At 43.5% G+C, this 24,574-nt stretch overlaps 1 protein-coding gene across 1 annotated transcript; it reads right to left on the bottom strand.

Annotated features, from left to right (window-relative positions):
- Positions 1-15,207: 15,207 nt before the first annotated feature.
- Positions 15,208-24,160, bottom strand: LOC137318187 (probable G-protein coupled receptor 139). Its single transcript, XM_067981145.1, has 2 exons — positions 24,091-24,160; positions 15,208-16,124 (listed from the first exon to the last, which is right to left on the bottom strand). The coding sequence occupies exons 1-2, from the start codon at positions 24,158-24,160 to the stop codon at positions 15,208-15,210; spliced, it is 987 nt and encodes a 328-aa protein (XP_067837246.1).
- Positions 24,161-24,574: the final 414 nt, after the last annotated feature.

Genomic DNA, 24,574 nt, shown 5'->3' with positions numbered 1-24,574 from the left:
ATGAACAAGGACATCACATCCCTCTGACTACTAACAGTTCCTAGCCTCTCAACTTTTATAAAATATATTGCGTTTCTATTCTTCCTACCAAAGTGAATAACCTCACATTTCCCCTCATTATATTCCATCTGCCACCTTCTCCCCCACTCACTTAATCTGTTTATATCCCTTTACAGACTCTTTGCGTCCTCGTCACAGCTTACTTTCTCACCTAGCTTTGTATCGTCAGCAAATTTGGATATATTACACTCGGTCGTCTCATCTAAGTCATTAATATAGATTGTAAACAGTTGAGGCCCGAGCACTGACCCCTGCGGTACCCCACTAGTTACACCCTGCCAACCCCAAAATGACCCGTTTATTCCTGCTCTCTGTTTTCTGTCGGTTAACCAATCCTCAATCCATACTAATAAATTACCCTCAATCCCATGAGTCCTAATCTTGTGTAACAACCTTTTATGTGGCATGTTCTCCCGTGTCTTTTGAAAATCCAAATGTACCACATCCACTGGTTCCCCTTTATCTACCCTGCTTGTTACAACCTCAAAAAACTCTAGTAGATTTGTCAAACACGATTTCCCTTTCATAAAACCGTGTTGTCTATGCCTAATCATAATGTGATTTTCTAAGTGCCCTGTTATTACGTCCTTAATAATAGATTCTAACATTTTTCCGAAGACTGATGTCAGGCTAACTGGCCTATAATTGCCTGTTTTCTCTCTCCCTCCTCTCTTGAATACCGGGATGACATTTGCTACCTTCCAATCCACGAGGACCGTTCTCGAAGGGAATTCTGGAAGATCAGAACCAATGCATCCACTATCTCTGCAGCCACCTCTAAAACCCTTGGATGTAGGCCATCGGGTCCAGGGGATTTGTTGGCTTTTATTCCCATTAATTTCTCCAGTACTTTTTCTTAACTAATCTTAGTTGCCTTAAGAGCCTCACTCTCATTAGACTCTTGGTTCCCCACTATTACCGATATGTTTTCTTGTGTCTTCTACTGTGAAGACAGATATAAAATATTTGTTTAACGTCTCTGTCATTTCCTCATTCCCTATTATAATTTCTCGTGTCTCTGCTTCTAAGAGACCCAAGTTAGCTTTCGCTAATCTCTTCCTTTTTACATACTTGTAGAAGTTTAATGGTGTCCCACAGATATAATGTAACAGGACCGAGGGGCAGAATGGCCTCTTCCTGTGCTTATGTATCAGGTCGATGGAATGAATGGCTTCTTCTTGTTCTTATGTAACAGTCCTGATGAGCCGAACGGCCTCCTCTTCTTCCTATGTAACAGGCTCGAGCGGCTGAATGGGCTGCTTTCGTTCTTGTGTATCAGATCCGAAGGGCTGAATGGCCTATCCCTGTCCATGCTTAAATGAGTCAAAGGGCTGTATGGCTACCTCCTGTTCCTCTGTAAAAGGCTCGAGTGACTGAATGACCTCCTCCTGTTTCGGTGTAACAGGCTCTATGGGCGGAATAGCCTCTTCCTGTTCCTATATAACAGGCTCCTCGTGTTCTTGTGTCAGGTTCGAAGTGCTGACTGGCTGCTTCCTGTAACAGGCTCTTGGGACTGAGTGGCCTCCTGCTCCAGTGTAACAGACTTGTGGGACTGAATAGCCATCTCCCCTTCCTATAAATCAGGATCAAGGGGCCGAATGTTCTCTTCCTGTAACATGATGGATAGGCAGCTTGGCCTCTGCCTGTTCCTGTGTAAAAGACTTGAGTGGATGATTGGCGTCCCACTGTTGCTAATGTAACAAAGTCGAGGGGCTGAATGGCTTGCTACTATTACAATGTAACTGGCTCGAGGGATCGAATGGTCTCTTCATGCGCCTGTGCAATGGGGCTGAATACTTAAGAACATAAGAAATAGGAGCAGGAGTAGGCCATATGGCCCCTCGAGCCTGGTTCGCCATTCAATAAGATCATGGCTGATCTTCAACCTCAACTCCACTTTCCCACCCGATCCCCAGATCCCTTGATTCCCCCAGAGTCCAAAAATCTATCGATCTCAGCCTTGAATATTCTCAACGACTGAGCATCTACAGCCCTCTGGGGTAGAGAACTTCAAAGATTCACAACCTTCTGGGTGAAGAAATTCCTCCTCATCTCAGTCTTAAATGGTTGACCCTTTATCCTCAGGCTATACGCCCCAGTTATGAACTCTCCATTCATGGGAAACAACCTCTCAGCATCTACCCTGTCAAGCCCCCTCAGAATGTTGTATGTTTCAATGAGATCGCCTCTCATTCTTCTGAATTCCAGAGAGTATAGGCCCATTCTACTCAATCTCTCCTCACAGGACAACCCTCTCATCCCAGGAATCAATCTAGTGAACCTTCGTTGCACCGCCTCTAAGGCAAGTATATCCTTTCATAGATAAGGAAACCAAAACTGTACACAGTGCTCCAGGTGATGTCTCACCAAAGTCCTGTACAATTGTAGTAAGACGTCCTTATTTTTGTACTCCAAACCCATTTTAATAAAGGCCAACATGCCATTTGCCTTCCTTATTGCTTCCTGTACCTGCACGCTAATTTTTGTATTTCTTGTACGAGGGCATCAAATCTCTCTGAACACCAACATTTAACAGTTTCTCACCATTTAAAAAATATTCTGCTTTTCTATTCTTCCTACTAAAGTGAATAATCTCACATTTCCCCACTTTATACACCATCTGCCACCTTCTTGCCCACTGACCGAACCTGTCCATATCCTTTTGCTGTCCTCCTCACAGCTTACTTTCCCACCTAGCTTTTTATCATCAGCAAATTTGGATACATTACACTCGGTCATTAATATAGATTGTAAATAGCTGAGGCCTAAGTACTGATCCTTGTGGCACTCCACTTGTTACAGCAGGCCAACCTGAAAATGACCCGTTTATCCCTCCTCTCTGTTTTCTGCTCGTTAACCAATCCTCTATACATGCTAATACATTACCCTCATCCCCATGAGCCCTTGTCTTGTCAAACAACCTTTGATGAGACACCTTATCGAATGCCGTTTGAAAATCCCAATATACTCCATCCACTGGTTCCCCTTTATCGACCCTATTAGTTACATCCTCAAAAAACTCTAATAAATTTGTCAAACACGATTTCCCTTTCATAAAACCGTGTTGACTCTGTCTAATCATATTATGATTTTCTAAGTGCCCTATTACCACTTCCTCAATAATGGATTCCAGCATTTTCCCGATACTGATGTTAGGCTAACTGGTCTGTAGTTCGCCGTTTTTTCTCTCTCTCCTTTCTTGAATAGCGGGGTTACATTTGCTACCTTCCAATCCATTTGGACCGCTATAGAATCTCGGACATTTTGGAAGATTGGAACCAATGCATCACTATCTCTGCAGCCACCTCTTTTAGAACCCTAGGATGTAGGCCATCAGGTCCAGGAGATTTATCGGCTTTTAGTCCCATTAGTTTCTCCAGTACTTCTTCTCTGTTGATATGAATCACGTTAAGTTCCTCACTCTCATTGGACCCTTGATTCCCAACTATTTCTGGTATGCTTTTTGTGTCTTCTACTGTGAAGACAGAAACACAATATGTGTTTAATGTTTCTGCCATTTCCTGATTCCCCATTATAATTTCTCCTGTCTCCGCCTCGAAGGGACAAATGTTTACTTTTGCTACTCTCTTCCTTTTTACATACTTGTAGAAGGTCTCAAAATCCATTTTTATATTTCTTGCTAGTTTACTTGCATATTCTTTTTTCTAATTTTTATCAATTTTTGGTCATCCTTTGCTGGTTACTAAAACTCTCCCAATCCTCAGGCTTACTACTCTTCTTCACAATATTATAGGCCTCTTCTTTTAAACTTATACTATCCTCAACTTCTTTAGTTAGCTACGGATGGATCACTTTTCCTGTGGAATTTTTATTTCTCAATGGAATGTATATTCGTTGAGAATATTGAAATATTTCTTTAAATGTTTGCCGTTGCTTATCTAAATTTAACTTTCCCAATCTACCTTAGCCAACTCATCCCTCGTACCTATGTAATTGGCTTTATTTAAGTTTAGACTCTAGTTTCGGTCTTAAGTCCGTCACTCTCCAACTCAATGTGAAACTCTATCATATTATGATCACTCTTCCCCAGAGGTTCCTTTACCATGAGATTGCTAATTAATCCTGTCTCATTACACAATACAAGATCTCAACTAGCCTGTTCCCTGGTTGCTTCCACGACGTATTCTTCCCGGAAACGGCCTCGAATACATTCCATGAACTCATCCTCCAGCCGACCTTTGCCAATTTGATTTGCCCAATCCATATGAAGATTAATGACCCCCGCGATTATTGCATTATCTTTGTTACAAGCTCCTATTATTTCTTGATTAACACTATGTCCAACGGTAGCTACTGTTAGGAGGCCTATAAACTATTCCCACCAGCGTTTTCTGCCCCTTGTTATCTCTTGTCTCCACCTATAATGATTCTACTTCCTGATCTTCCAAGCCAAGATTCTTTCTCACCACTGTCCTTACGACATCCTTTATTATCAAGGCTACCCCACTCCCTCCCTTCTTTTCCATTCTGCCTGACTTTTCAAAACGTCAAGTACCCTGGAATATTTAGTTCCCAACCTTGGTCACCTTGCAACCATATCTCTGTAATGGTTATTAGATCAACCCCATTTATCTCTATTTGTGCCATTAATTCGTCTATCTTCTAACAAATGCTTCGTGCATTCAGATACAGAGCCTTTAATTTTAACGTTTTACAATTTTCCCAGATTTATCCTTATTCGCTGATGCACTATTACCATTAAACTCTCTCCCTTCCTGCCACAGTTTGCTTCTCTTTACGCAGATCACTATACTGCACTGTTGTTTTGACTTTTCTCTTTTGATTTCTAATTTTCCCCCCACCTGACACACCCCACCACCGCCCCCTTTTTACTTTAAAGCCCTATTTACAGCCCCTGTCATTCGATTCGCTAGGACACTGGTCGCAGCCTGGTTTAAGTGCAACCCGTCCCAATGGAACAGCTCCCTCTTTCCTGGTGCCAGTGCCCCATGAATCGAAAGCCCTGTCCCCTCACAAATCTTTCGGCATCGCATTTAAATTTCTGATCCGTTTGACTCTATGCTAATTTGCCCGTAGTTCAGGAGGTAATCCAGAGATTATTACCTTTGAGGTTCTGTTCATTAATTCAAACCCTTCTGTTTCTATTGTGACCTCCTCCTGTTCCTAATGTAACAGGCTCGAGGGGCAGGCCGGCCTCCTCCTATAATAGTAACAGGCTCGAGGGGCTGAGTGGCCTTCTCCTGAACCTATGTAAAAGGATTCAGTGGTTGAAAGGCCTCCGCCTGTTCCAGTGTAATAGGCTCGATGGGTTGAATGGCCTCCTCCTATTCCTCTGTAAAAGCGTCGAGGGGCTGAATGGCCTCCCCCTGTTAATAGGTTACAGGCCTGAGGGGCAGAATGGGCTGTTCCTGTGTAACAGGCTCGAGGAGATGAATTGCCTCCACCTGTTCCTATGTAACAGGCTTGATGGGCTTAATGGCCTCATCCTGTTCCTGTGTTATAGCCTCGAGGGGCTGAATGGTCTCCTCCTGTTCCTATATAACATACTCGATTGGCTGAATGGCCTCCTCCTGTTCCGATAGAACATACTCGATTGGCTGAATGGCCTCCTCCTGTTCCTGTGTTATAGCCTCGAGGGGCTGAATGGGCCTCCTCCTGTTCTTATGTAACAGGCCCGAGGGGGCTGAATGGCCTTCCCTGTTCCTATGTAACAGGCCCGAGAGGGCTGAATGGATTTCTCCTGTTCCAGTGTAACAGGCTCGAGTGGCTGAATGGCCTCTTCCTGTTCTTGCGTAGCACGCTCGATGGGCTGAATGGCCTTCTCCTATTCCTATATAACAGGCTCGCGGGACTGAATGGCCTCCTCCTGTTCCTGTGTAACAGGCTCAAGAGGTTTAATGGGCCTCTCCTGTTCCTATGTAACAGGGTCGAGGGGCTGAATGGTCTCCTCCTGTTCCTGTGTAACAGGCTCGCGGGACTGAATGGCCTCCTTCTGTTCCATTGCAACACGCTCGAGGGGCTTAATGGCCTCTTCCTGTCCCTGCGTAGCACCTTCAATGGGCTGAATGGCCTCATCCTGTGCCTATGTATCGTGGTTGATGTGGCTGAATGGCCTCCTCCTGTTCCCGTGTAACAAGCTTGATGGGCTGAAGGGTCTCTTCCTGTTCCTCTGTAACAGGCTCGATTGGCTGAATTGCCTCCTCCTGTTTCTGTGAAAAACGTTCGACGGCCCGCATGAGTATGTCTGTGTTTCCAAAAGGACTGCAGGCGTTTATCAGGCCCCTCGAGCCTGTTACACAAGAACAAGAGGAGGCGATTCATCCCCTCGAACATGAAACAGAGAGTAATGGTGAACGGTTGTTTGTCGAACTAGAGGGAGGTATACAGTGGTGTTCCCCAGGGGTCAGTACTAGGACCACTGTTTTTCTTGATATATGCACTTGGTGTACAGGGTAAAATTTCCAAATTTGCAGATGGCACAAAACTTGGAAGTGTAGTGAACAGTGAGGAGGATAGTGATAGACTTCAAGAGGATATAGACCGGCTGGTGGACTGGGCCAACACATGGCAGATGACATTTAACACAGAGAAGTGCGAAGTGATACATTTCGGTAGGAATAACGAGGAGAGTCAATATAAACTAAATGGTACAATTCTAAAGGTTGTGCAGGAACAGAGAGACCTGGGGGTATATGTGCTCAGGTCGTTGAAGGTGGCAGCACAGTTTGAGAAAGTGATTAAGAAAGCATACGAGATCCTGGGCTTTATAAATAGAGGCATAGAGTACAAAAGCAAGGAGGCTGTGGGGGACATTTATAAAACAATGGTTCAGCCATAACTGGAGTATTGTGTCCAATTCTGGGCACCGCACTTTAGGAAGGATGTGAAGGCCTTAGAGAGGGTGCAGAAAAGATTTATTAGAACGTTTCCAGGGATGAGAGACTTCAGTTACGTGGATAGACTGGAGAAGCTGGGGTTGATCTCTTTAGAGCAGAGATGGCTGAGAGAAGATTTGATAGAGGTATTCAAAATCATGAGGGGTCTGGACAGAGCAGATAGAGAGAAACTGTTCCCATTGGCGGAAGGGTCGAGAACCAGAGGACACGGATTTAAGGTGATTGTCTAAAGAACCAAAGGTGATGTAAGGAAAAGCTTTTTTTTACACAGCGAGTGGTTCTGATCTGTAATGCACTGCCCGAGGGGGTGGTGGAGGCAGATTTAATCATGGCTTTCAAAAGGGAATTGGATAAGTACTTGAAAGAAAAATAATTGCAGGGCTACGGGGAAGGGATGGTGGAGTGGGACTAGCTGGATTGCTCTTCTCGAGAGCTGGCACTGGCTCCACGTGCCGAATGGCCTCCTACTGTGCTTTGTTTTAACCATTCTTTCATTCTTTGTTTCTATGCGATTAAAGGGGAAATGGATACAATATTGACTAACAGTCAGGAAGCAGAGAGTCGTGGAGAACGGTTGTTTGTCAGACTGGGGGGAAGTTTACAGTGTTATTCCCCCAGGGGTCAGTATTGAAACCACTGCTCTCTTTGATATATATTAATGTCCCGGATTTGATTATAGCGCCATAATTTCAAAGTTTGCAGATGACATTCTGGAACCGTTCCTGCAGATTGGAGGGTGACAAATGTAACCACACTATTTAAGAAAGGAGCAAGAGAGAGAACAGGGAACTACAGACCTGTTAGGCTGACATCAGTAGTACGGAAAATGCTAGAATCTATGATAAAGGATGTGATCACAGGACATTTTGAACATAATAGTAGGATTTGGCAGAGTCAACATGGAATTATGAAAGAGAAATCATGTTTGACAAAACTATCGGAGTTCTTTGAGGATGTAACTAGTAGAATAGAAAAGGGTGAACCAGTAGATGTGGTGTATTTGGATTTTCACAAGGCTTTCGATAAGGTCCCACACAGGAGGTTGGTGAACAAAATTAGAGCACATGGAATTGGAGGTAATATACTGACATGGATTGAGAATTGGTTAACAGACAGAAAACAGAGAGAAGGAATAAACGGGACTTTTTCAGGTTGGCAGGCTGTGACTGGTGGGGTACCGCAGGGATCGGTGCTTGGGCCCCAGCTATTCACAATCTATATCAATGATTTGGATGAGGGAACCAAATGTAATATTTCCAGGTTTGCTGATGACACAAACTAGGTGGGAATGTGAGTTGTGAGGAGGATGCAAATAGGCTTCAAGGGGATATGGACAGGCTATGTGAGTGGGCAAGAACATGGCAGATGGAATATAATGTGTAAAAATGTGAAGTTATCCACTTTGGTAGGAAAAACAAAAATGCAGAGTATTTTTTAAATGGTGAGAGATTGGGGAATGTTGATGTACAAAGGGACCTGGGTGTCCTTGTACACCAGTCACTGAAAGCTAACATGCAGATGTAGCAAGCGATTACGAAGGCAAATGGTATGTTGGCCATTATTACAAGAGGATTTGAGTACAGGAGTAAAGATGTCTTACTGCAATTATACAGGGTCTTGGTGAGACCGCACTTGGAGTATTGTGTACAATTTTGGTCTCCTTACCTGAGAAAGGATATATTTGCCATAGAGGGAGTGCAACGAAGGTTCACCAGACTGATTCCTGGCATGGTGGGATTGTCGTATGAGGAGATATTGAGTAGACTGGGCCTGTATTCTCTCGAGTTTAGAAGAATGAGAGGTGATCTCATTGAAACATAGAAAGTTCTTACATGGCTCGACAGGGTAGATGCAAGGAGGCTGTTTCCGTGGCTGGGGAGTCTAGAATCAGGGATCACAGTCTCAGAATAAGGAGTAGGCCATTTAGGACTGAGATGAGGAGAAATTTCTTCACTCAAAAGGTGGTGAACCTTTGGAATTCTCTACGCCAGAGGACCGTGGAGGCTCAGTCATTGAGTACATTCAAAACAGAGACAGATAGATTTCTAGACATTAAAAGCATCAGTGGATATGAGGATGGTGCAGGAAAATGGCTGGAGATCAGCCATGATCTTTTTGAATAGCGGAGCAGGCTCGAGGGGCCGGATGGCCTACTCCTGCTCCTATTTCTTATGTTCTTACGACACAAAGTTTGGAAATGTAGTAAACGGTGAGGAGGGTAGCAGCAGACTTCAGGAGGTCATAGACAGACTGGTGAAATGGGCAGACACATGGCAGATGAAATGTAATGCTGTGAAGTGTGAAGTGATGCAGTTTGGAAGGAAACTGAAGAAAGGCAATATAAATTAAATGGTACAATTTTAAAGTGGGTGCATAAACAGAGCGACCTGGGAGTTTGGAGCATCGTCACATAGGAACAGAAGACGGCCATTCAGCCCATCGAGCCTGTTCCGCCATTTAATTAGATTATGGCTGATCTGTATCTTAATTCCATCGGACCGCCCTCGTTACATAACCTTTTAATACCCTTGCCTAACAGAATCTATCAATCTCAGTTTTGACATTTTCATTTGACCCAGCTTTTTGGAGGAGAGAGTTCCATATTTGCACTCCCCTTTGTGTGAAGAAATGTTTCTGACATCACCCCTGAACGGCCTAGCTCTAATTTTAAAGTTATGCCCATTGTTTCTGGACTCCTCCACCAGAGGAACTGATTTTTTTCTGTATAACCTATCAATTCATTTGGTCATCTTAAACACTTCAATTAGATCACCCCTACTCTTCTATGTTCAAGGGAATATAGACAAACCACACACACAAATCACTGAAGGTGGCAGGACACGTTGATAAGGCTGGTTAAAAGCATATGGGTTCCTTGGCTTTGTAAATAGATGTAAGGACTTGCACAACACCAGGCTATTTGTAAATAGAGGCATGGAGTACAAAATCAAGGATGTTACAGTAAACCTTTATAAAGCACAGTTTAAACAGTGATTAGGCAGTGACTCTGGCCTCAGCTAGAGTATTGTGTTGAAATCTGGACACCACACTTTAGGATGGATGTTAAGACCTTGGAGAAGGTGCAGGGGAGATTTACCAGAATGTTTCCACGGATGAGGGATTTCACTTACGTGGAGAGACATGAGAAGCTGGGATTGTTCTGCTTAGAGCAGAGAAGGATAAGGAGAGTTCTAATAGAAGTTTTCAAAATTTTGAGGGGTTTTGATAGATGAGAAGAAACTGCTTCCACTGGCGGGACTGTAACCAAAGGACACAGAATTCGGATAATTGGCAAAAAGTCCAGGTGGTAATTCGAAGTTCTTCTTTTAACTCAGCGAGTTGCTATGATCTGGAATGCACTGGCTGAAAAGATGGTGGAAGCAGATTCAGTATTATCTTTCGAAAGGTATTTGGATATAGGCTTGAAAACGAGAAATTTTCAGGGTTATTGGGAAAGCGAAGGGGATTGAGACTAATTGGACAGCTCTTTCCAAGAGCCGGCACAGACCCGATGGGTCGAATGGCTTCCTTATGTGCGGCAAGATTCCATGGTTGTAATCCAGCATCTCAAACTGATAAAGCATCTCAAACTAATAGAGCACCTCAAATTAATGCAGGACCTCAAACTGATGCAGCATCTCAAACTAATCCAGCTTCTCAAACTAATCCAGCATCTCAAACTAATCCAGCTTCTCAAACTAATCCAGCTTCTCAAACTAATCCAGCTTCTCAAACTAATCCAGCTTCTCAAACTAATCCAGCATCTCAAACTAATCCAGCACCTCAAACTAATCCAGCATCTCAAACTAATCCAGCTTCTCAAACTAATCCAGCATCTCAAACTAATCCAGCTTCTCAAACTAATCCAGCTTCTCAAACTAATCCAGCTTCTCAAACTAATACAGCACCTCAAACTAAACCAGCTTCCCAAACTAATCCAGCTTCTCAAACTAATCCAGAATCTCAAACTAATCCAGCTTCTCAAACTAATCCAGCTTCTCAAACTAATCCAGCATCTCAAACTAATCCAGCATCTCAAACTAATCCAGAAACTCAAAATAATCCAGCTTCTCAAACTAATCCAGCTTCTCAAACTAATCCAGCTTCTCAAACTAATCCAGCTTCACAAACTAATCCAGCTTCTCAAACTAATCCAGCATCTCAAACTAATCCAGCTTCTCAAACTAATCCAGCTTCTCAAACTAATCCAGCATCTCAAACTAATCCAGCTTCTCAAACTAATCCAGCATCACAAACTAATCCAGCATCTCAAACTAATCCAGCTTCTCAAACTAATCCAGCATCACAAACTAATCCAGCTTCTCAAACTAATCCAGCACCTCAAACCAATCCAGCACCTCAAACTAAAACAGCATCTCAAACTCAAACAGCACCTCAAACTAATCCAGGACCTCAAACCAATCCAGCATCTCAAACTAAAACAGCATCTCAAACTAAAACAGCATCTCAAACTAATACAGCTTCTAAAACTAATCCAGCATCTCAAACTAAAACAGCTTCTCAAACTAAAACAGCTTCTCAAACTAATCCAGCACCACAAACTAATCCAGCACCTGAAACTAATCCAACATCTCAAACTGATAAAAACCTTAAACTAATACAGCACCTCAAACTAAAACAGCACCTCAAATTAATACAGGACTTAAAACTAATCCAGCACCTGAAACTAATACACCAACTCAAACTAAAACAGCATCTCAAATTAATACAGCACCTCAAACTAAAACAGCATCTCAAACTAAAACAGCATCTCAAACTAATACAGCACCTCAAACTAAAACAGCATCTCAAACTAAAACAGCATCTCAAACTAAAACAGCTTCTCAAACTAATCCAGCACCTGAAACTAATCCAACATCTCAAACTGATAAAAACCTTAAACTAATACAGCACCTCAAACTAAAACAACATCTCAAACTAATCCAACATCTCAAACTGATAAAAACCTTAAACTAATACAGCACCTCAAACTAAAACAACATCTCAAACTAATCCAACATCTCAAACTGATAAAAACCTTAAACTAATACAGCACCTCAAACTAAAACAACATCTCAAACTAATCAAGCACCTGAAACTAATACAGCATCTCAAACTAAAACAGCACCTCAAATTAATACAGGACTTAAAACTAATCCAGGACCTGAAACTAATCCAGCACCTGAAACTAATACACCACCTCAAACTAATACAGCACCTCAAACTAATACAGCACCTGAAATTAATACAGAATCTCAAACTAATCCAGTACCTCAAACTAATACAGCACGTCAAACGAATCCAGTACCAGAAACTAATACAGAATCTCAAACTAATCCAGCACCTCAAACTAATACAGCACCTCAAACTAATCCAGCACCTCAAAGTAATAAAGCATCTTAAACTAATCCGGTACCTCAAACTAATAAAGCATCTTAAACTAATCCAGTACCTCAAACTAATACAGCACTTTAAACTAATCCAGTACCTCAATCTAATCCAGTACCTCAAACTAATGCAGCATCTCAAAGTAATGCAGCATCTCAAAGGAACGAAGCAACCCAAATTGCATTGTACAGAGAAACACCAGCTGAGGGAGATAGATAAAGGTTGACTGAGAACAGTGAAACAGAGAGACTCCGGGAGAGGCAATAGAGGGGGTGTGAATGGGTACAGCGAGTGATACCAAGAGAAATCAGCTGAAGGAGACAGAGAAAGACATAACTGCGTACAGTGAGTGATTCAGAGAGACACCAACAGAGGGAGATAAATGAGGGTGTGACAGGGTACAGTGATTCAGAGAGACACCAACAGAGGGAGATAAATGAGGGTGTGACAGGGTACAGTGATTCAGAGAGACACCAACAGAGGGAGAATGATAAAGGTGAGACTGAGTACAGCGATAGAGAGAGACACCAACAGAGGGAGATTGACAAAGGTGAGACTGAGTACAGCGATAGAGAGAGACACCAACAGAGAGAGATTGATAAAGGTGAGACTAAGTACAGCGATAGAGAGAGACACCAACAGAGGGAAATTGATAGAGGTGAGACTGAGTACAGTGATACAGGGAAATACCAACAGAGGGAGAAGGAAAAAGGTGAGACTGAGTACAGTGATACAGAGAGACACCAACAGAGGGAGATGGATAAAGGTGAGACTGAGTACAGTGATACAGGGAAATACCAACAGAGGGAGAAGGAAAAAAGGTGAGACTAAGTACAGTAATACAGAGAGACACCAACAGAGGGAGATGGATAAAGGTGAGACTGAGTACAGTGATACAGAGAGACACCAACAGAGGGAGATGGATAAAGGTGAGACTGAGTCCAGTGATGCAGAGAAACACAAACAGAGGGAGATAGATAAAGTTGAGACTGAGTACAGTGATGCAGAGAAACACAAACAGAGGGAGAGAGATAAAGGCGAGACTGAGTACAGTGATTCAGAGAGACACGAACAGAGGGAGATATATAAAGGTGAGACTGAGAACAGTGACATAGGGAGACGCCAACAGAGGGAGATAGATAAAGGTGAGACTGAGTACAATGATATAGAGAGACACCAACAGAGGGCGAAACATAGAGGTGAGACTGAGTACAGTGATACAGAGAGACATCAACAGAGTGAGATGGATAAAGGTGAGACTGAGTACAGTGATTCAGAGAAACACCAACAGAGGGAGATAGATAAAGGTGAGACTGCGTACAGTGATTCCGAGAGACACCAACAGAGGGAGATGGATAAAGGAATAACTGAGTGTTACAATGAGATATCAGCAGAGGTTGGTAGAGAGAGGTGTCTCTGAATACAGTGGTACAGAGGCAGCAGAGAGATATAGATTAAGGTGTGACTGAGAGAAGTGATACAGAGCGACACCTGTAGAGGGAGATAGAGAGCGTAGTACTGAATACAGTAAGAACATAAACACATGAGAAATAAGAGCAGGAGTCGGCCATACGGCCCCTCGAGCCTGCTCCACCATTCAATCAGATCATAGCTGATCTTCAACCTCAACTCCACTTTGCCGCCTGATCCCCAGATCCCTTGATTCCCTCAGTGTCCAAAAATCTGCCAATCGCAGTCTATACTCAACGACTGAGTATCCACAGTCCTCTGGGGTAGTGAATTCCAAAGATTCACCACCCTCTGAGTGAAGAAATTCCTCCTCATCTCAGTTCTAAATGGCCGACCCTTATCCTGAGACTATGCCGCCTAGTTCTAGAGTCTCCAGCCAGGGGAAACAAACTCTAAACTTCTACCCTGTTAAGCCCTCTAAGGATTTTGCACGTTTTATACTCCATCCCTTGCAATAAAGGCTAACATACCATTCGCCTTCCTAATTGCTTGCTGTACCTGCACATTAACTTTCTGTGATTCCTGTACAAGGGACACCCAAACCTCTCTGAACACCGACATTTAATAGTTCCTCATCACTTAAAAATATTCCGTTTTTTTCTTCCTTCCAACGTGAATAACCTGACATTTCCCCACATTATACTCCATCTGCCACCTTCTCGCCCTCTCATTTAACCTGCCTATATCCCTTCGCAGCCTATTAGCGTCCTCCTCTCAGCTTCCTTTCCCACCCAGCTTTTAATCGTCAGTAAGTTTGGATACATTACACTCGGTCTCCTCATCTCGATCATTGATAGATAGTTGAGGCCCAAGCACTGATCCTTGCAGAACCCCACTAGTTACAACCTGAAAATGTCCCGTTTATTCCTACTGTCTGTTATTTGTCCGTTAAGCGATGCTCTCTCCATGTACAGTGAGCGATTCAGGTACACCGCAGCAGAGGGAGATGGAGATTCCAATTCTGATCAGGATGTTTTGTGCTTTCCTTCAAGAGATCGTACTTCGAAATAGAATCGTCCCGTTAGAGATGGAGAAATGTTTAACTCCTTCAGTGCCAAGGGTTACACTTCCATTTGTGAAACTGAACACCCACATTTGCATGAGTCAGGTTGAAGTCCTGGCCACAGAGAAGGACCGTGAGACTCGTCTACAGTTTATCGTTTGTTGAGTCAGAGCAATAGTTATCCGCCTTTCTCTGGGCTGGATTCGAATTAGATCCCAGAAATAATAAAATAATGTCTCATGCAAAGTAGCACCAAGTCCGTTCCACCTTTTTTATCATCAACATTATTATAAAGTAACACTGGTGCATTTTGAGGCATCAAAATCTTCCAATTTCAATGCACAAGTGAGGAATCTAGGGAATGAAAATTCTGTTACTCATTTGAAAGGCTCGATGGTCATTCTAGTCTTACGTCAGTGCCTTTCTTTGTTTAATTAATTTAAGAATTCCTGTAACCGGATATTTCACCGCGCTCTTGAGCTGCTCTCTGAACTTTGTCTGAGTCACAAGATAAATAAATGTGTTTGTGCAGGAACTAGAGTTCTTCAGTAAATATCCGATTTCCCCAGAGATATACGAAGCATCATCGACATCGTCGATATATTCATTTGTAACACTGTAATACAAGGAATGAATCACAAACAGCAGCCACAAAAGGATGAATGTGCCAGAAACAGTGAAGAGTAAAATGACCGATTTTTTCCTACTCTCCATCTCTGGGTCATTGCGATTCTCTCCCTGGCTCTGACCCCTCAATCTCTTGCGGACTCGACTGGCCACTAAAATGCACCTGACGGTCAGAGCGTTGAGCAACACAATGACAACGAATGGGAGCAATGGGGTTAAAGTCTTACCAAACCAATCAAATGCCACCCATCTCGGATCAATGGAAAAGCTTGCTTTTGTAACACAACCCCACGCTGCATTGTCGATTATCTCCCAAGGTTCATAAGCAAAGTACCAGGGAACATTTTTCAAACAAGACAGAATGCAGGTTGTTGCTATAACCACAGCCGCAGTTTTCTCAGTGCAATATTTGGTTTTCAGTTTCTGCCAACAAATGGCGACAAAGCGATCAAAGGAAAAAGTGACTGTTAACCAGACCGAGCTGTCCATGGCTGCATGAAGCAGGACGACATTAACAGTGCACACAGAGGTATGGTCAAGGAAAGACCCTGGGAAATAATAATCACTGAGACGAAACAAAATGACATCAATGATGACGAACAGCAGATCCGCAGTTGCCATGGCCACCAGGTAGCGAGTGATGCAGGTGGAGAGTCCGCACTTTCCTCGGGACAGTATCACAATCGCCAATATATTAACTGTAAGAAAAAGAAGGGACAAGAGACAGGAAATTACTGATCAAACTCAACAGACCATTCTCCGTGATTGAGCACAGATAGTAAGTATTTAAGTGTGGGGATATCCCATTGTTCACACCCGAGGTCCATACACCTGTACTTTACAGCAGGATCACTACACAGGGATCAGGAACAGGAATCTAACGGGGTTTTTCTTTCCCAGTCCCGAGCAGGTGAGGCTCACTGTCCCGCCCCCAAACCCACTGACAAGATTGACAGGAACTTGATGGAAATCCAAAACTCTGCAGCTGAGCGGAAGGAGGAAACTCGCTTTGTTACACGTGACAGCAAGGACTTGTAATTTTAATGTTAGGATCAATTGAGTTAACAAAATCTGAGCAATGAGTCACACGCGATGTAGGAAAGACTAGGAATTCGAGGTCAAATTGAGAATAAGGAAGGCCTCACCAGTGAATTCGAACTGGTGTTACCGAGTGCTCCAGCGGGGACCAGGCGACTGGAAAATCGCCCTGCAATGACCCCCGGGTCCTTGTTTCCCGTCGGCCGGGTGTTTGATGACCCACGAATTCCGAGCTGCGGTCTGCGCACAAAGTTCATGATAACTCCCGACAAGTAGACTTTGTGTGTGTCCAATATGGAGCTCACACCCCGTCTTTGGAGGGCGATACCGCATTCATCTAAGCGCAGAGTTTTGTGTAGGTTGGGAAGCGATTCGTTTCTGGGAGCTGCGATGCTGCACTGCGGGTGTTCAGCCAGCTACAACCATTCAGGTCACCAACATACAGCACTGGGTTTCCAGTCAGAATCCACCTACTAACTCATTTAATGCCTCGCAGGGTATTCTGGAACAGAGTGTGAAAAACCCTGACATCCAGCGGCAGGTTCACCGCTCCAGTCCCAAGGTGGCTCGTTCCTTCCCAACATCTGTTGGTAGTTGGAGTGTTGGCATCATTCCTGGGAGAGCTACTCGATTATTGAGTCTGTCACAGGTTGTGATCTCAGTTCGACTTCTCCAGTCAGTAACTGAGTCATTCGGAGATACCTCGACCACGACTTACCTTGGTTGAAATTATTGTTCTATTTTTACAGACCAGGGATTGGAAATTCACCGAAGTGTGACTGCAAATAATGTGTGAGTGCAATCCGACCAACATTAGTCATTTATATATAGAATATCCCATTGAATGATGGAGGTAGGTAGTTTCTGTTAGAATGATAGAATGATAGAATCTTGGCAAGGTTACAGCACCAAAGGAGGCTATTCAGCCCATCGAATCCGTTCCAGCTCTTTGCAAGACCAATCCAGTGAGTCCCACTCCCCCGCCCTTTCCATGTAACTCTGCATTTTTTCCTTTCAAGACTTATCCAGTTCCCTTTTGAAGGCCATGATTGAATCTGCCTCCACCATCCCCTCGGGCAGTGCATTCCAAATCACAACCACTCGCTGTGTAAAAAAGATTTTCCTCATGTCGCCTTTGGTTCTTTGGCCAATCACCTTAAATCTGTGTCCTCTGGTCCATGACCCTTCCGCCAATGGGAACAGTTTCCCTCTATCTACTCTGTCTGGACCCTTCATGATTTTGAACAGCTCTATGAAATCTCCTCTCACCCGTCTCTGTTCCAAGGAGAACAACCCCAAACTCTCCAGTCTATCCCAGTAAATAAATTCCCTCATCCCTGGAATCATTCTGGTAAATCTCTTCTGCACCCACTCTAAGGCCTTCACATCTTTTCTAAATTGTGGTGCCCAGAACTGGACACAATACTCCAGTTGTGGCCGAACCGGTGTTTTATAAAGGTTCATCATAACTTCCATACTTTTGCACTCTATGCCTCTATTTATAAAGCCCAGGATCTCGTATGCTTTTTAAACCGCTTTCTTAACCTGCCCTGCCACCTTCAACGATTTGTGCACATAAACCCCCAGATCCTTGTTCCTGCACCTCTTTTCGCGTTGTGACCTTTAGTTTATATTGCCTCTCCTCATTGATCCTGCCGAAATGTATCACTTCACATTTTTCTGCGTTAAATTTCATCTGCCACGTGTCCGCCCATGCCACCAGCCTGGCTATATCCTCTTGAAGACTATCACTATCCTGCTCACTGTTTACTATCCTTCCAAGTTTTGTTTGATCTGCAAATTTTGAAATTGTGTCCTGTACACCCAATTCCAAGTCATTAATATATATCAAGAAAAGCAGTGGTCCCAGCACCGACCTCCGGGGAACACCAAAGTACACCACCCTCCAGTCCAATAAACACCCGTTCACCACTACTCTCTGTTTGCTCACCCTTAGCCAATTCTGTATCCATGTATCCATTATTTCATGGCCGCAATCTCGATGATAAGCCTACCGTGCGGCACTTTATCAAACGCCTTTTGAATGTCCATATACACCACATCAACTGCATTGCCCTCATCTACCTTAAAGCTTCATGTGTCTCTGAAGTCCAAGGAGAGCAGGCAATGAGGGTGCAGTTCTCACACCAACCCTCTAGGTGACGCCTTTCAGGCGCTATCTGCTCTGATGTCAGAGTTTCCTCCACCAATGCGATGGACAGCGTCTCCGACACTGGTGAAGGACCTCGGTAGGCGGCTTCCAATATGTCTGCCTCCATTTCCGCTGAAGATAACCAAGTGCAATGCCAGTTACATGGCTCATTAATCACCATCTGGTGATTAACATGAGGGAAATTCCTGTTATGGGGTGCTCAGTAACAGATGGGTGTATGTTAAATCACTCCATTCCTGCAATGATCTCTCCTTTTTCCAAACAAATGGACATCACATCTTAGCCCTGCAATTTGCTCTTGTGTAAAAGAAGCCGTTTGAAGACAAACACAAAGTTTCTGAACCATGGAAGAAAGCTGGTTAGACAACCCTTAATCCGTTATTGTGGTGGGCCAACTAATAATTAAAATCTGGTATTCGCCCCCTGTGAAATAACAAGGACTCAACATCATACCTTACTTGGTGGATATATTCCCGGGTGGTATTCAGCGAGGGGTTGATTGAACACCATAAATAAATAAATGATTGGATGCTGAATCTACCAATAGCATTACAGGAATAGATTATAGCGAAATTGGAATCCTCCTACATCGATAACCTGCTCCTTCTGACCTATCAGCAAACAGCAAATGTTGCTTTTGGTCACCCAGTGTGACAAGAAACCACCTCATTTCAAATAATTTCCCTTCGCTCTCATCAACCATAATTATAACCCGAGTTAGTGGCGCTCAAGTCCAGCGGGATGTGAAATAACATAAAGGCATCGAGAATGAGGCAAGAGAGAGGTCTCTGGATCTGCGGAGGATCGGGTAGATACATCACATCTGATTGCAACGAAATGATTGGAGTCAAAGTCAGTGAAATATACTTTCAGTAGAGACAACGTTGTATCAGAAATGAGTTCAAAGCAAAAGAGGTCATCAATACTTCAAGTGAAATTCACAGCTTGATTTCTGTATATACATCGATTCATTTATTGGGAAGTCCTTGGAGAGGTGAAAAGGCGCGTTAAAAATTCAGCCTTTCCTCTTTCTTTCTTTCATTTTCCTTTAATTTTTTCTGCCTATCCTTCTTTCATTCTTACTTTCTTTCATTCCATCCTTCTTTCCCTCTGTCGCTTCCTTTCTTGATTTTGTTTTTTTGCATTGCATTATAAACCGAAAGGTTCACTGCTGACTGAATACCAATTTCCCTGAACGTCTGAATTCACATTTGAATGTTGAGCCTGAATGATTAATTAATTCAAAAGGAAATACTTTAAACACTAACACGAGCATGAAGCGGCCAAAATAAGCGCGGGAGAATTGTTGTGGTGATTTCCGGAAGGTTGAATTGATGAGGATATAAATTATTTCTATAGTGCTGTGCGCAAAAATAGCACATCGAGGTTCTGTGTAAACCCTGCTCCAAAAGCCCCGAGTAAAATCTAATAAATAGCATTTATTGCACAGAAACAGCCCATTCGCCCCAACTGGTCTATGACGGTGTTTTTGCTCCACACAATCCTCCTTCCACCCTATTTAATCCAACCTTCTCTCCATATCCTTCTATTTCTTTCTCCCTCATGTACTTACCTCGCTTCCGCTTAAAGGTGCCGATACTATTCACCTCAACCACTCCTTGTGACAAGAAGTTCCACATTCTAAACATTATATGGGTATAGACGTTTCTCCTCAACACTTTATTGGGTTTATTATTGACTATCTTATATTGATAGCCGCTAGTGTTTGGCTCGCATACAAGTGGAAAGACTTGTCCACGTCTACCCTATCAAACCCTTTCATAATTGTAAAGATCTCGATTCGATCACCCCTCAGCACTCTCCTTTCATAGAATCATAGAATCATAGAAGTTACAACATGGAAACAGGCCCTTCGGCCCAACATGTCCATGTCGCCCAGTTTATACCACTAAGCTAGTCCCAATTCCCTGCACTTGGCCCATATCCCTCGATACCCATCTTCCCCATGTAACTGTCCAAATGCTTTTAAAAGACAAAATTGTACCCGCCTCTACTACTGCCTCTGGCAGCTCGTTCCAGACACTCACCACCCTTTGAGTGAAAAAATTGCCCCTCTGGATCCTTTTGTATCTCTCCCCTCTCACCTTAAATCTGTGCCCCCTCGTTATAGACTCCCCTACCTTGGAGAAAAGAGCCCCAGCCCATTCAGTCATTCCTGATAATTATAAAATCGTACAATCATAGAATCGCAGAAAGGTTACAGCACGGAAGGAGGACATTCGGCCCATCGATTCCGTGTTGGCTCTATGCAAGAGCAATCCAGCTAGCCCCACTCGCCCGCCCTATCCCTGTAACCCTGCTAAATGTTTCCTTTCAAGTACTTATCCGGTTCCCTTTTGAAGGCCACGATTGAATGTGCCTCCACCACCCCCTCAGGCAGCGCATTACTGATCACAACCACTCGCTGTGTGAACAAGTTTTTCCTCAAGTCACCTTTGGTTCTTTTGCCAATCGCGTTTAATTTATGTCATCTAGTTCATGAACTTCCACCAATGGCAACAGTTTCTCTCTATCTACTCTGTCCAGACCCTTCATGACTTTGAGCACCTCGATCAAATCTCCTCGCAACCGTCTCTGCTCTAAAGAGAACAACCCCAGCTTCTCAAATCTATCCACGTAACTAAAGTCCCTCATCCCTGGAATCATTCTCGTAAATCTCTTCTGCACCCTGTCTTGGGCCTTCACATCTTCCCTAAAGTGCGGTGCCCAGAAGTGGACACAATACTCCAGTGTTTTATAAATGTTCATCATGACTTCCATACTTTTCTACTCTATGTTTCTATTTATAAAGCCCAGGATCCCGCATGCTTTTATAACCGCTTTCTCAACCTGCCCTACCACTTTCAACGATCTCTGCACATATACCCCCAGATCTCTCTGTTCCTGCACATCCTTTAGAGTTGTATCCTTTAGTTTATATTGCCTCTCCTCATTCTTCCTACTGAAATATATCATTCACATTTTTCTGCGTTAAATTTCATCTGCCACGTGTCCGCCCATTCCACCAGCCTGTCTATATCCTCTTGAAGTCTATCACTATCCTGCTCACTGTTTACTACTTTTCCAAGTTTTGTGTCATTTGCAAATTTGGAAATTGTGCCCTGTACACCCAAGTCCAAGTCATTAATATATATCAACAAAAGCAGTGGTCCCAGCACCGACCCCTGGGGAACATCACTGTACACCACCCTCCGGTCCGAAAAAGAACTGTTCACCACTACTCTCTGTTTCCTGTTATTTAGCCAATTTTGTATCCATGCGGCTACTGCCTCTTTTATTCCAATTGGCTTCAATCTTGATGATAAGCCTACCGTGCGGCACTTTATCAAACGCCTTTTGAAAGTCCATAAACAACACATCAACCGCATTGCCCTCATCGATACTCTTTGTTACCTCATCAAAAATCTCTCTCGAGTTAGTAAAACACGATTTGCCTTTAAAACCTCTCAGTTCTGGTATCACCCTTGTACATCTTTGTTCACCTTCACCAATGCCTCTATAGCACTTTTGTCATACGGGGACCAGAACTGTACACAGCACTCCAAGTGTATTTTTACTTTATTCATCCTCCCAGATCATTGCATCTGCTACATCCGAGTCTGCTCGCTTTGCTCAAGTATCCAACCAATGAAAGCAGTATCAAGGGACTGTGCACTGAACCAGCGAGCAGAGCGGGGGAACGGTTAACACCGCTGCAATTTTCACAACTTATTTGTCACTTATCACTAAATCCACAAAGATCTAATCATCCTCCAACCTGATTATGGACATTGTCCGGTTTTAGTGCAGTAAAGATAAACACTTTACTGTAACATTCCTGAGCGGACTTTTTAAGCGAAATGGACAAACGTTTAAAATAAGTTTGGTCCAAGCAGATGATTGGGTCGAATTGGGATCCAGTTTGGCAAGAGCTGAACAGGATGAGTTTAGTTTTGTGAACCCACAGTTAAGGTAACTGGCAGGGGAGGCAGGAGTTAATGATGGGGAGGTGGACGGATAGGGCAGCTAAAGGCCTGCTGTCAGCGGTGGTGGAGAGACAGAGCGGGGTGTGGTCCACATACAGCTGGATGCCGACTCCGAGCTTGTGAAAGATGTCGTGAGGGGAGCAGTCAAATGTTGAATAGGAATCTTCCTTTGATTGATAAAACCAATCGAGTAAGGCAGAGGTACCGGAACAGAAAGCGTTTGAGGAGATACAGGGACTCCAAAGTAAGGGAAACCGTGCGCTGGGAATGAAAATGGAGCGTAATACCGACTGTTCAAATCAAAACTAACACCAAGAAAATGGAAATAATGATGGATGTATTGAAGATCGGAAAGTGAAGACAGGTTGTCACGTAGGCTGCACCCATTCTTTAGATCTCGCGCTGTCTCCCTAATCTGCCTTTTCTATTAATCAGAAGCTCAGTAATCGCTCTATATTTACGAAGTTCCTTACTTTTATTTCCGTACCTCGGTCCCATCACAGAATTTCCTGGGATGAAGTTGTGGTGATTTCAGGCAGGTAAACATCGGCCAGTTTAATCTTGTCATTTCAAAATGACCAGTTATTATCTTCCCATTCCATCATCCCGCTGTGCGATAAGAGAGTTCAGTGTCCTTTCCTCCACTGTCTATCTTGGTAATTTCGAGCAGCACGTGATCTCTCTCTCTTTGTACAGAAATATTACTAACGTCTAAACTTGTCCTTCCAAACCCTGAGCCCGTGCCATCTTCCCCACTGACTTTTATGTCCGTTTATCTATTTAGTTCGGTATTTTATGCACCTCTAAAATGTCTTCGCTAATCAGACCATCCGTTCGACTATCAAATCATCCCTGATGGTCGGATGGATGCGGTAAGGATGTTCCCAAGGATGTGTTAAACGAGAACTAGGGGGCATAATCTTAGAATAATGTGCTGCTCTTTCAAAACTGAGATGAGGAGAAACTTCTTCACTCAGAGGGTAGTAGGTCTGTGGAATTTGCTGCCCCAGGAAGCTGTGGAAGCTACATCATTAAATACATTTAAAACAGAAATAGACAGTTTCCTAGAAGTAAAGGGAATTAGGGGTTACGGGGAGCGGGCAGGAATTTGGACATGAATTTAGATTTGAGGTTAGGATCAGATCAGCCATGATCTTATTGAATGGCGGAGCAGGCTCGAGGGGCCGATTGGCCTACTCCGGCTCCTATTTCTTATGTTCTTATGTTCTTATGCCTGAGTTTGGTCCAGACATATAATGCAAAACGTTCAAAAAAAGGATAGTAAACCAGATTGCACTAATCATGTTTTAGTCAGAGAACACAATTCGGTTCCCGTAATTAGATGAGATAAAATGAATAGAGAAAAGTGAAGACAACCTGTTCATTCCCTGATAACAGAAGATCCAACCGTCTGGAGCACAAAGCCGTCAAAACACGCACATCCTATATTCAGTTACATTGGCTTACCCGGAACACCAACCGCTGCGAGAATGGGGTAAGAAATATCTTCTATCTGATGAATTATTGGCCTTTCCATTTTCTGTGGAAACCGGTGAAACCTGTCTCTGTCGGAGACATCTGCACCAACCAATGGATAGTCCCTTACTTATATTGGCAGGACATCTCCGGTGAGACAATTAAGCAGCGCATTGGCTGCTGTTAATGAGGTCTTTGGAGAAATCTGAGATCCACAAGCCAAATGCAAAAGAACATTTCATTTTGAAACTGCATGACCCAATTTCAAATCCAGCGCTGCCAAGCCTCTTATTATTCTCATAACATCTCTGGGGGAAAACAGTGAAAGCCCAACAGGTGCAATGCTTGTGTGTGCCACGAAGCACCAGACTGATTCAGCGTTCAGACCCGAAGTCTTAATTGGTTGATGTGCTTTAGTGCAGCGCAGAGACAGACTGGTTGTTGTGTGCTTGTACTTTGAGAGGGGAGCGAAAAT

This window comes from Heptranchias perlo, unplaced genomic scaffold, assembly GCF_035084215.1.
Source record: "Heptranchias perlo isolate sHepPer1 unplaced genomic scaffold, sHepPer1.hap1 HAP1_SCAFFOLD_66, whole genome shotgun sequence".
NCBI classification, from domain to species: domain Eukaryota; kingdom Metazoa; phylum Chordata; class Chondrichthyes; order Hexanchiformes; family Hexanchidae; genus Heptranchias; species Heptranchias perlo.
Note: the sequence above shows the minus strand (reverse complement) of the source record. Positions and strands in the feature narration are given on the sequence as shown.